Consider the following 14,103-nt stretch of genomic DNA (forward strand, 5'->3'; position numbering starts at 1 on the left):
AAATTAGGCTGCACTTCTGGATGTGGCTGCGTTGCTACCCACACGGGGTCAGGAAACCTTGCAACTCCCCCTGGCGGTGGCCACGGAGCCCAACCAGGACCTCCGGTGTTTCATAAAACAGGCCCCAATGCAACCCGGGGGGGCTGCCACCAAGTGTTCCGGGGTACGTAGCGTGCATCCCATGGCTGCTCCCCCGGATCCAATGTTGAAGGGGCGTCCTGGCTGTCCGCCACAACTGTAATTATTAACTTTGATAGGCATTTTGAAGCAATGAAGTTAAATCATTCAATTCATATGAAATCAGTCATACAATATTATAACTAGAAAATAATTTTATTGTATTATCTGGTTTGTAGCTATTAGTGATGTATACGCACATTTATGGGCTTATTTTACTACTTTGATCATTTCTTCCCTGGTGGCTTTACATTTGCTATACTGCATACAGATTGATGAGTTTGACTTGCGGGGGTGTTAGCAGGCCCACTTGGGCTGTCATTGTTTTATTGTTAACTTTAGACTCCCAGTCGTACTGGTTGTTGTTGTTCCAGTTATTATGAAATGTTAAACTTCCCAGCAGCTTAGCAAGGAATTGCACTGAAAATCAAAGAACAGAGAATGTGTGTCTGTGGTGCTGTTAATTTTGGTTTGATAGAACCTCACCTTAGCATTGATGGTGGCAGAAGGTTACCGATACTTACTGTAGCCATGTCAGTCTGAGCCTTTGGCTTCCACCATTTCCTTTCAGCTTTAATGGTACTTTTACAACTCACAGTAATTTTCCACAAGTAAATTATTGAGATGTTCTCAAACTGCATGGCCCAGGTCGAAGTGACAACTTTTTAGTGTTGTATTTTTGCTTTTGAGAAATGAATCCTAGTAAAGTTGAACAAGAATAATATTGTTAAGACTGTTAACTGCACTCACTTATAAAGTACGTCTGCACGCTAGTTGTTCGGTAGAAATTTTGATATTAAGAAAAAGATAGTAAGAATATTACACTTGTGGCTGACATTCCCAAACTTCATTTTGAGCCTAAAAATGTTATTCATAGTCTGCAGAAAATACATGGCAGTAGATAAGCAAATAGGATGGACACTTTAAGAACGAATAGGACAAATGTTATCTGTAAAACAACATAAAACACCATTCTCACACTTCTTTATGTATAACAGGGCATCAGGACCTGCCACAGCATCACTGGGTGCAAGGGAGGAACCACTCAAGAACTGGGCACCATTACATCACAGTAATACATGAAGTTAGTCAGTCATTATCCAACCTGCTATATCCTAACACAGGGTCACGGGGGGTCTGCTGGAGCCAATCCCAGCCAACAAAACCCGGACAGGGCGCCAGCCCACTGCAGGGCACTCCAAGCACACACAAGGGACAATTTAGGATCGCCGGTGCACCTAACCTGCATGTTTTTGGACTGTGGGAGGAAACCCACGCAGACATGGGGAGAACATGCAAACTCCACGCAGGGAGGACCCGGGAAGCAGACCCATTCTGCTAACTGTGAGGCAGCAGCGCTACCCACTGCACCACCGAACCGCCCAATACATTAAGTATTTTTTACAAAGATATTCTTTGTCATTATAGTGTAAAATAAACTGTCTTGATTAAAAAAAATTGTAAAATCAAATGTATTTGTAACTTTAGTTATACAGCCTACAATGGGTGACTGAGTTTAATTTCAAGCAATCCAAATCAATTGTGGTTCTAAAAAAGGGACAGATATGCTGACAGTCAATGCACAACTATTCATTTGTGCCATTAAGTAGTTATGATTATTTTTATTATTATCATGATTACTGTTTATATAGTATTGTTAAGGGTCAGGGTAGTGGCTCTGAGGCTAGGGTTGCCGATTCGAATCATGTAAATGCCAGAACTGGCTCTATTCTGTAGGGCTTATAAACAACGCCCGTAACATGCAATTTCTTTGTCCCGGGTATGACGTTAACCTGCAACTTGCAGGGAAAACTCGGGGGTTGGTGGCAGGATTGGCACTCCAGCCACTGTAAAAAAAACCTCACAGTGTGCCAGTGTAGTGCTGAGGTGTCACCCACTGCACTCGGGTCCCAATACAGGTGGTTCGGCATGTGGTGGATGCGGCAGTGTGCTATCAGCGTATGCTCCCAACCTCTCTCTATAGTGGTGTTAGTATTATTAATACGTATCTCATACGCAAAGTACACTATAAAACGTCATTTTAATTAACAGAAAACAAAAATCACCAATAATGGTATATCTCCTTACACTTAACACTTTTAAACAGCATTGTGACACATAACACCTTTCAAGATGAGGACAGAACTTATTTACACGTGTCTTTTACAGTTGGTGCATTTAAAGGTGAAGTGACTAACTTCAAGTCACACAGTGAGCTAGAGATAAACGTTAAGCTAGGAATCTAATGATGAAAACATAGCACCCTAACAACTACTAAATGGCCTGCCAAAGAATAGTACTTGTTTTACATTAACGCCTTTCTATACTGAACAACATCCCAGCATGCTTAAAGATACACATAGTATAATTTCCAGTGGAGAATAGAATGTTTAAATGACTCAATTAGGGCCACAAAGTAAGTCAGATGCAATGAGTTGGCCACTACACCACATGCCTTATCAACATACATCCATCCATTATCCAACCCACTACATCCTAACTACAGGGTCACGGGGGTCTGCTGGAGCCAATCCCAGCCAACACAGGGCGCAAGGCAGGAAACAAATCCCAGGCAGGGCACCAGCCCACTGCAGGGCACACACATACACACCCACACACGAAGCACACACTAGGGACAATTTAGGATCGCCAATGCACCTAACCTTCATGTCTTTGGATTGTGGGAGGAAACCCACGCAGACACGGGGAGAACATGCAAACTCCACACAGGGAGGACCCGGGAAGCGAACCCGGGTCTCCTTACTACGAGGCAGCAGCGCTACCCACTGCGCCACCGTGCCACCTGACCTATCAACATATAATCTTTATTTTATATAGCTTTCTACAATGGAGTACTGTTCTAAAACTTCCAAATGTGGTCACAGCGCCTTCAGAAAGTATTCATGCACCTTCAGTTTATTCACATTTTATTATGTTGCATCTGTGTGCTAAAGTCATTTAAATTGATTTCATCCCCTCATCAAGCAACACTCAATACCACAAAATGACAGATTTATTATAATTAAAAAACTGAAATATCACATGGACACAAGTATTTAATCCTTTTGCTATGACACTTGAAATTTGGCTCAGGTGCATTCCAGTCTATTGTCCATTTTTGAGATGTTTCTACACCTTGTTTGGGTCCCACCTAAGGGCAATTACATTAATTGGACCTGATTAGGAAAGACACACACCTGTCTGTATTATGTTAGGTAGAATGCCTAGAGGGGGCTGGGTGGTCTCGTGGCCTGGAACCCCTGCAGATTTTGTATTTTTTTTTCTTCAGCCGTCTGTCTTTTCTGGCCATAAGACCTTACTTTTTATTCTATACCAGTAACGGCGCACTGCACGTTTAAGTGCATAAAATACACTTGTCTTGTAGTTCTCATCCTCATTCTCTGTCTCTGTTTACCATTCGTTTGCTCAGAGGTTGATGCGCTTGCTCCTTCCTGAGCAGCTCTTTTTTTTTTCACCACCCTAGCGGCCTGCTGCTTCTCTTCTTTTGTCGGCATCTTTTCGCATTAAAACTGATTAAGTCAGTGTTTGTGTTGCAATTGCTTAGTACTTTTTGTTTCATTTTTCACTTAAGCTGGCACTTAAGTCTTCAATCTGCCTCAAGAATGATTTAAGATATGAAGAGGTAGGGGAAGTGACGGCAAAGGTGGTAGGGAATGAGAACAGCGCCCGTATGCATGTGCCACACGGCCGCCCTGCTGGCAGCTGCCGAGAGTTGATTCTACAATAAAATAAAATAAAAAGAGGAATAACCTTGGAGGTCAATCATCACCCCGAAAGTGGATAGTAGACATCACATAGTATATGTGTCCCAAATTTCATGTCAATCGGTCAAACGGTTTGCGAGCTACAGGTAATTTAAAATCCTGGACAGACAAATGAATAGCCACGGTAGCACATTATATATAAAGATTAATTAGTATTGCCTAATTTTATATTTTATGTTTGGTCTTTTTTCTCTTTCTTCATCCTGTAAAGCACTTTGAGCTACATCATTTGTATGAAAATGTGCTATATAAATAAATATTGTTGTTGTTGTAGAAGATCCTACAGTTGAGAAAAAAACAAGCCTTAAGATCAAAGAAATTGCCTGCAGAGCTTAGAGTCAGGGGTGGCACAGTTCTAGCAAATGCTACAAAAATGTTTTTCAGCACTGACCACATTGGCCTCCATAATTCCTAATGTGAAAACATTAAAAGCAACTATGATTCTTCCTAGAATTAGCTACCTGACCAAACCTGAGCAATCAGGTGAGAAGGGCCTTGGTAAGAGAGGTGACCAAGAACCAGATGGTCACTCTGGCTAAGTTCCAAATAACCTGTCTGGAGATGGGAGAAACTTCTAGGAGGATACTCTGCTAATCTGGGTGGGTGAGTGGCCAGATGACACATGGAAGCCTGCTTGGAGTTCTTAAAAAGATACCTGAAGGATTATCAGACTTTGAGAAACAAGACTCTCTGATCTGATCAAATCAAATTTGAAATGTTTGGCCTTAATTCTGGAGGAAACCAGGCACCGCTGATCAATGCAATAACAGTGAAGCATGGCGGTGGCAGATACAGGGACATGGGCACTCTTGTGAGTGATAGGGAAAGCTGAGTAGAGCAAAGTACAGAGATATCTTTAATGAAAAGATACTCCAGGGCAGTTTGGACCTCATGCTGGCCAGAGGTTCGCCCTTCAACAGAAGAATGATAGCACTGGAGTGGCTTGGGGACAACTCTGTAAATGATCTTGAGTGGGCCCGTCAGAGCCCAGACATGTGAACAGCTTTGGAGAGACCTGAATAGCTGTCCAGCCTGATAGAGCTTGAGAGGATCTGAATGTCAGAAAGTCCCCAAAGCCAGGTGTATGAAGCTTATTGCATCTTACCCAAGAATACTCCAGGCTGACAAAGTAAAGGGTTTGAATGCTTGTGTAAATGTGATATTTCAGTTTTTTTTTTATTTTTAATAAATTTGCAAACATTTCTAAACTCCTGTTTTTGCTTGGCCATTCCTGGGTTATTAATTGTTTAAAGAAGGAAAATATGAATTGAAATGATTTAGCACAAGGCTGCAATATAAAATGTGTAAAAAGTTAACAGGCCTGAGTACTTTCTGAAGGCGCTTAAGATCCTGAGTGTTGATATAAAGGTTTTATAGTTGGGACACATGCATGTTAGATGAGCTATTTAGGGTCACACAGTGAGTCAGATATTGGGATGGAGCTGGAAGTCGTGTGTGCAAAGTCCAGTACTGCACTGCTCTCCCTGCCTGAAGGGTACAGTTTTGAAGAAGCTCTATCCATCATATAAGCGTCTGTCTACATTTTGCAAAAATTGCTCTATCAAGTGATGATTGAGTGTAGCATAGTTGACTGTCCTGAACTCCCAGTGGCCGACACAAACTGTTGACTGGCCTTTGAATGAACTGTTGCCTTGAAATGAACCTGGCAAGGCACATGTGGACTCTAACTGAACTTTAACCGTGAACTTTCAAGTTGTCCGGCTTAAACAGGCCAGATGGAAAGTGTGCTAAGATACTGTTTTAAACAATTTGAGGGTCATTGAACTTCACATATACACTACAAAAGGATAAGATGGTCTCTTTTTGTTTCAGTGTTTATTTTACTGCTTTAAATCTTACTAAGTAATAATTGAGTTTCTTAAAATTCATATTACGGTATTGCTATAGTTTTTCTTTTTCTTTATATGTTCCAGTTTTGATTTGATGAATAAACTACAGCAGTAGAGTGGCGTCTGGTTTTTAATTTCCACAAAGCTGTATCCTTCATTGGAAGTCCTTTTCTTGGCCTTAGTTGACTTTTTTATATATTTAAACAATTGAATGTCCAGAAGAAATTCTAAAAGAAAGTTACTTGCAATTTTATGGAACTGGCAGCAGTGTTTCTTAAAAGTGTACACACCCATAGACAAAAGTAATTAATTTATTTCAGGGCTCAAAATGTAGGAAATGGCATGTCCTTAAAAGCCACTGTAATAAGCAGGAACCCTGCAGCCCACAGACATCCTCTGCATGCTTCTGTCACATCACCTATGTCCATATATTTGATCTCTTTTCGCTTTTACCTTTTCGTCAATATCGCATTGAATTTTGATTCCATGTTTGTAATTACATCGTGACAATGCAATTTATAACTGCCCATGAGTGAATATCGTTTCTTTCTCTCTACAAGAACTGTGTCTGACAATAGTATTCACACAAATGAGGAATGATTGAACTGTGTACGTGGTTGTAAATGTTTTAGATGTAGGCAGGACTTTTCCAAATCTCTTTGCATAAAGTCTTGTCTTGCGGGGCTTCAAATTTTCTCTCATGGGATTTCACTTTCACCAAACAACAAATATTTTAATTCTCGTGAATACGCCTCTTTATTGGGAAGAAACACTACTTCTCCCTGATGGCAACATGAATTAGGAGATCTACAAGTCTCCGACTTAAAGTTTAAATCCGAACAATATATTCAATCTCTTTTTGCTGTTCCATTATTTCACCGACTAATAATTTTTGCTTGGTTGCGCTTATGCGATCTTTACTATAATTTTTTTGAGACTTTCAAATTTTCGTACTTCCATTATCTCTATCCTGCTCTGCATGTGTATCTCGGCAACGTTTTTTGAGTTCTTTACGACATTCTACTTTGTCACCTACTCTTTTGTCTTTTATTTCCGGACCCAGGTGTGGTTAAATCTCTTGGCACAAAGTCTCGTCTCGCGTGAAGTGAAAGTGTCTCTCTGAGAAAGTCACGTCTTGTCTCTCTTCCCAAGATTTTTTTATTATAATAGAGAGATGATGAGTGAACCCCACTGAATTTACTTCACCCTAAGTTTGGTGAAAATGTGGATATGTTTGGGAATATTGGCAACTCATTGAAACCTTTGAAGTGAATGAGGAAGAAGAAACTGAACTAGCTTTAAATGGATCCTAAAGTTGCAATGGTCTTCTAAGGGTCCCTGTGGGATAGAGAAGTGTCTGCTAACTATGCTGGACCAATTTGTGGCCAGTTGTGGCCAAAAATGTATCCTGAGGTATTAGGCAGCAGTGCTAACAACTGTGCCACTGTGCTACTTGAAACAAAATAATACTTGAAATCCACAACACTCTGTCTCTCTACTGTCAATATGACGACACCCACATAGCCTGTAATGCATTATGTGCTCTCCCTGTCACTACTCGTTCTGCACTAAATAGCAAGGACTATAATATGCCTAAATCCAGGTATACACAATGTACAATGAATCTATGCAGAACAATATTATCATAATATGGTCATTATAGTCGGCTCATATACCCCTCAAATGAAAATACTGCAACTTTTTTTTTTTTTTTATAATGCATGAAGGGTGCAAATCCATCTGGAATACCGAATGAGTAGGGACATCATGCATGCGTGTATACACCATAAATTATTCGTGCATACGCAAAGTAAATCGGGCAGCACCATAAAATGTGAGATGCATTATGTTTACAGAGCTCATGCATGAAAGGTCTGTGCATGTGCAGTGCAGATTAGGTAGTGACACCCCCATCAAACATGGCTGCTAAAGCTCTGTGAAGTCATGTTGACCTTGCAAAGCATCATGGGGCACTGGGGGGAAAAAGTTTATGTAAGCTGGCCACACAACATTTTGAGGGAAAAATCTGGTAAACAACATTAGCATTGCACCTAGTCAATTTTAGTTGTTGATCTACACAAAACAAGAGCAAACCCAGGGCTTTTTCATTTTCTTTACCAATGAAAATGTGTGCACGATACTCACATTGTATGTCAAATGTTAAACCAGATGAAATAATGTGCACTACTTAAATGGAGAGGTTTAGCCAGACAAAAAAATACGTCTCACTTAAGTAGAGAGTTTTACTGTTATGGGAGAGCTTTAACCAGATAAAACGGTATGTCGTACCTAACCTCCTTGACGTTAACCCTGAGCATGACTCAGGATCAGAATTCATGCAATTATGGTTAAACCCGAGTCAGACTCGGGGTGACGTGTAATGATATGCTTTATAGTGTTAAGCCTGAATAAGTATTCTGCTGCCATCTAGTAAATGAAATAACATCATGCTGCAAAAAAAAAATAAAATTTCTATGCTTTCTACCATTTTACGGTAACTCTAAGGTAACTCATCAATATTCATGAATTGGGCGAAGCTTCCAACGTAAAAACATAGTGGCAAGCCAAAAGTGGTAAAGGCAGTTTTAGCAAAAACTGAAGCTGAACCATTGCTCGAATCAAGTAATAGTGATAATGACAGGAATTGGTCATCAGAGAAGATGATACGGATAATGAAACTGATGCATATGGCACTGTGTGATATGCCAAGTGAACTTGGTCGCATGAAGCTTCATCATGGTGTGATGGCTGCATGACAAAAAGGCAAAATGATTGCGACCAAGTAGAAGGACAAGAAGGATGTTGGCTCCCCTAAGCACTGTTCTGAATGTAGCAACCGTCAATGCTCGTGTCAGGGAAAATGTAGAAGTCACTAAGCCTACTTGTGTTAGCCTACAGTGACGCAATGGGTGGCATCGACCATGTGGATCAGGTGCTGACATTCAACCCTCTCGTGTGCACATAACAGAAAAAATATTTATAAGAAAAGGCTGCAGAGAAACATGCTTCTACTGTCCCAATTACGACGTCGAGATGTGCGTTGGTGTCGGCTTCAAAACATGTCACGTGAAGCGTGTGTACTGAATCTGCATCAGTATAACAGTAGGCACCAGACTTACCTTTCTACTGTATTTATGTTGACATTTTGGTATTTAGATGTTTCTGTTGCACAAAATAACACTTTTTCTTGTTGATGTTTTTGGCTCTTATTTCCAGGGTCAAAATAGAGAGCTTCAGTGTTATGGAAGAGCTTTAACCAGATAAAACGATATGCCTTACTTAAACAGAGAGGATTGCTATTATGGAAGAGCCTTGTTTAAATATTATGGGACTTTTTTTTTTAAAACAGGTATTGACGGTGGAGCTGTACGAGTACAGGGTGCAAGGGGTTCCTCTCCCTCAAACAGCTACAAGGTACCCAGTAATACAGCACTCAGTAAGCAATTTGTTTTTAAACTGTACAAGGTGACGTTTCTTTTTAGTGACAATTGATTTTAGATGAACTAGTCTAGTGTGGTTGGTCAGTCACTTGACCAGTCCATTGTACCAAATGTAGGTAACTGCTTCTTTGTTTGCTTGGTTGTTAAAAACATTCTTAATTATTAAAGATATAATTAAATTTTTAGCATCATTTTGTGGCTCTAATAAGGAGTACAATAAACTTATTAATGTTATTGTTTATCTTTAATAGTATTGGTAGAAATTATTAATTTGAAGTTTTCTATGCAGAAAATGCTTTTGTTTTATACAGTATTTGTATACGCTGCTCATGCATGCACCTATTTAATTCTTCTTTCTTTATCCAAAGATTTGTGCCACCTATATGGATGGATACCGAGCCACAGCAGTGTGTCCTGTGGGTGGCCCGAGGTCGGTGGAAAAGGGAAGACGAACGGCAGAAAGTATTTTAAAGAGGTACATAGTTTCAATTCTGTTTTTGGATATTTTATTATTTGTGGTACCTGGTTGACCTGAAAGGAACAAGAGTGGATTTTGGTGCTGTAGGTGCTAACCAGGCTATCAGTGTCATTTTCACAAGTTGCAAATTGGATGTCATGGCAGAGATTTGCTCGATAACCCAAAATTAGAAAAATACCATTGGAAATTAGTTCATAGTGGATGAAGAAACACCTTGGAAGGGAGCAATTTGAAATATTCTGGCCATAGGAAATAGCAGGAAGATTATCAAGTGCCTTGTAGCTTACAAGTAGAAAATACTGGATATCATTTGATATGATGATAGAAGGAGCTATGAGGAGGCTTCATAGATTGTGTTTATGCCTGCTTTATATAGCAGTCCAATATGAAAACCATATATTTCCTTATACTATGTGTAGCAAGTTAATGTTATATTTCATAAAAACTAGGGGGCTTTACCCCCCTGCTCGCTTTGCTCACCAACCCTCTGGCCAGCACTACACACTACCCTCTTTGCAGTTCTCTCGTGTATGGGGCTGTGGATGTACAATTTAAACAGATTTTAATTTTCATGTGAAGTGTTACATTTACATCCACGCAACATAGAACTACCCATGGCTGCATTTCGTTTCTTTCCCTCTATTAAATTAAGCAACTTTTTCGAATGTTTGTCCCTCTGATGTGTTAATTGTCTTTGCAAAAGCTATTCTAACGGGAAACTGTTAACATTTTAATACAAATTGCACATCAAAATCTTCTTTGTTGTGTAATGTTATCCCCTAAAGATGTACTCCATTACCTTTTTGGATACATCCTTCTTTCTACAGTAATTCATGTGGTGGAAGACCAGACGGTGTTAACAGTTGTGTGCTGTTATGTGACAAAGCAGCTCTTGGTCGTAATAATGCTTACAAATGATCATATAAAGTGTGTTTTTAAATAATATTCTAATGTTTTCTAGAACTAAATGTGATGGCCTGTAGTAAAATTTCTCTTGAATGGTTCACTCATGCACATTGACATGGCAAGACTTGCCTATAAATTCCTTGATGTTATCTCGGGATTCTTGGAGATTTCCCACTGCATCATCTAGTCAGCTCTTAAGCTAAATTTGGTGAGACAAATTTCCCAGAGATTGGCATTTTTCTCCATTTGTGGATCTTTTTCAGATTGCAGTGTGATTATATATTCCTTGAAAATTGCTTTAAAACCCACTCCAGATTCATGTAGCCACAAACATCCATTGCTAAAACCAAACCACACCACAGATTTCTGACGTTTAAATAAGGCAGATCCCTCTAATAATGTTTTTATCATCGGTTCTTGCTTGGATTCACCTAATTCTAATTTTAGGTATTGGATGCATTGATAAAGGCAGGGGCGTGTTAAGGAAATTGCATTGCTGTTGGCATTAATACAGGTTGAGTACCCTTAATTTGAAATTTCAAAATCTAAAGTCCTCAGAATCTGAAACCTAAAATTTCACAGCTGACTTCACTTGCCAATCTTCTTCTTTCAGCTGCTCTCGTTAGGGGTCACCACAGCAGATCATCTTCTTCCATATCTTCCTGTCCTCGTCATCTTGCTCTGTCACACTAATCCCCTGCATGTCCTTTCTCACCACATCCATAAACCTTCTCTTAGGCCTTCCTCTTCTCCTCTTCCCTGGCTGCTCCATCCTTAGCATCCTTCTCCCAATATACCCAGCATCTCTCCTCTGCACATGTCCAAACCAACACAATCTCACCTCTCTGACTTTGTCTCCCAACCGTCCAAATCGTCACCGCACAAATCAAAGTCACCCAGACGATCTGGATCTGCATAATTAGATCTGGACCACCCTGTACATTTTCTGTTTAGACTTGGGTCCCATTTCAAAGATATTTCATTATGTATATGCAAATATTCCAAACTCCAAAAATATCTGAAATACTTCTGGTCCCAGTCATTTTGGATTAAGGATGCTCAACCTGCGGTACAAACAAATGAGTGCAAAATGTCATTTACATTGTTATTCTTTAAAGTTAGATCACCATATATCTATTAGTATTGTTGATATGACAAATAGAATTTTGTGCAAAAATATAAAGAAGACAAATGTTTTTGCGAGCTGTACTTACTTTTCACACCACTGTATGTGAGTACAAACTGTATGTCTGTGTATTGCATCTCTGTCTATTATTTTCCTGCAGTGTGTATAGCTCCTTTCATTTAACATTTAAACAAATGCACTTAAAAGGTTGTTTTTATGTTTTTCTTCCTAGAACACGGAGAATATTTAAGCAGCTTGGGCTTGATGATTTTACTGCTGTAAATTTACAAGTGCTTGGCTCCGAAGATACTTATGGACCACATGCAAATACAAAAGATTATGTAAGATTTAGTTTACAAGTATTTTATCATCTTATATTGTGAAGTACAGGGTGTCCAGAAAGTCAGCGTGCAATTTAAAATACTGTATTTGTAACTATATGTGATAGAAAGAATCTTTAAAAAGGATTAGAAAGACGAAACACTTAACATATTTGGTTGTTCTCGTTAATTTTCAACATGCCCACCATCATTACTAACACAAAGGGTAATACGATTCTGTAGCTCTCGCAAAACCTTTTCAAGCTGATTTTCAGTAATGCCAACAATCACATCAGTTATCCTCGCTTGCAAGTTTTTCTAAAGATCGAGGTTTGGTTGAATAAACATTCGTTTTCACAAATCCCCATAAAAAGAAATCCAATGGAGTCAAATCTGGCAAATGTGGAAGCCAAGAAAATGGTCCACCTCTTACAATCCATCTGTTAGGGAATTTCTCGTGTAGAAACTGTCTAACATGCAAAGCAAAGTGACAAGGAGCACCATCTTGTTGAAACACTGTGTTCTCTATCAGTCCTAATTGTTCAAGTTGAGGAATAAAGTCATTTTGCAGCTTTTCTAAATAGCTATCACCATTAACAACACGCCCTTCAAAGAAGAATGGCCCTATGACTCGATTTGTTCCCAAAGCACACCACACATTAACGTTGGGAGAATCTCTTTCATGTTCAACAGACTCGTGTGAATTTTCAGTTCAGCAAAAACGGCAAAAATAAAACTTCTAAAGACAACATAAAACTAGATACATCAAGCTTTCTAATCCTTTTTATAAATTCTTTCTATCACATATACTTACAAAGTTACAACTATTTTAAATTGCACACAGACTTTATGGACACCCTGTAGAAAACTTTATTTGTTTTTGCACAAAAGTGAATAAAGGAAGTGCATTAAGTATCCAAGACAAACTTACTGCAGCTAAAATGAATGTAATATTTCTTAGTTTTTTGGACACCCAGCTAATGGGCAGGCACCTATTAAGTTAAGCTGGCATGTTTTCACAGAGCTTTCACCAAAGTTACTTAAACAGGCTTTTGTCTGCCCTGTAAACCTGTCTTGGATTCACTGCTGCCAAAATCGAAGCAGCCTATCAAGTGTCTGGGAAAAATATACTTAAATTGCACACAACACAAAAAGATGACTCATCATAGCACATATAAATCCAAGCATGTAAATGTAAATTCCTTTACAATGTCACTGGGAGCCAGGGGCTCACTCAGGAGTCGTTTTCTTTCGGCTGCTCCCGTTAGGGGTCGCCACAGTGGATCATCTGTTTCCATATCTTTCTGTCCTCGTCATCTTGCTCTGTCACACTCACCACATCCATAAACCTTCTCTTAGGCCTTCCTCTTACCTGGCAGCTCTATCCCTAGCATCCTTCTCCTAATATACCCATCATCTCTCCCCTGCACATGTCCAAACCAATGCAATCTCGCCTCTCTGACTCTCATGTCCTCATTTCTAATCCTGTCCATCCTTGTCACAACCAGTGCAAGTCTTAACATCTTTATCTCTGCCACCTCCAGCTCTGTCTCCTGCTTTCTGGTCAGTGTCTCTCAGGAGTAATAGAACAAAACAGAAAACTTTCCTGAGTGGAAAGTTTTAATCCATTGCAAAAAACACACATTCATACATTCATATTCACAAAGCAAATTTGGAGTTGGCAGTTAATTTAAGGAACACTTAGAGAATGTGAGCAATCTAATTTAAAATACAAATATCACGGAATGTCTAGAGCTGTCACTAACGTCTTGTGTTACTGTTCTATTAACCTAAGGCATGACACCTTTATTGCTGTCACTGGCATTTGTCTAACCTCCAGAGCACACCCACACAACACGTCTTGTCTATGAAACTGACTCCCCATATTTTCTTCACTTTGTGTGAGCTATGTCTTAGCTTGCCTTAAATATCCAGTACTACCATCACTGGGGAATTCTAGTTCTGTTCACCTTGGCAGGACGTCTGCCACAGGCCCCATCTTTCAAAGGATTTGGGAAGGA

General features: G+C 39.6%; 1 protein-coding gene across 1 annotated transcript in view; it reads left to right on the plus strand.

Moving 5' to 3' along the window:
• The window catches only part of LOC120527158, a 54,814-nt gene extending 42,710 nt beyond the window's left edge, over nucleotides 1–12,104 (plus strand). Inside the window, exons 10-12 of the mRNA XM_039750287.1 lie at nucleotides 9,162–9,248; nucleotides 9,621–9,727; nucleotides 11,995–12,104. Of these exons, the coding sequence (XP_039606221.1) occupies nucleotides 9,162–9,248; nucleotides 9,621–9,727; nucleotides 11,995–12,012 (212 nt within the window). The 3' untranslated portion in view covers nucleotides 12,013–12,104. The remainder of the gene's footprint in view (nucleotides 1–9,161; nucleotides 9,249–9,620; nucleotides 9,728–11,994) is intronic.
• Nucleotides 12,105–14,103: the final 1,999 nt, after the last annotated feature.

Source organism: Polypterus senegalus, chromosome 4 (assembly GCF_016835505.1).
Source record: "Polypterus senegalus isolate Bchr_013 chromosome 4, ASM1683550v1, whole genome shotgun sequence".
Classification (NCBI taxonomy): domain Eukaryota; kingdom Metazoa; phylum Chordata; class Cladistia; order Polypteriformes; family Polypteridae; genus Polypterus; species Polypterus senegalus.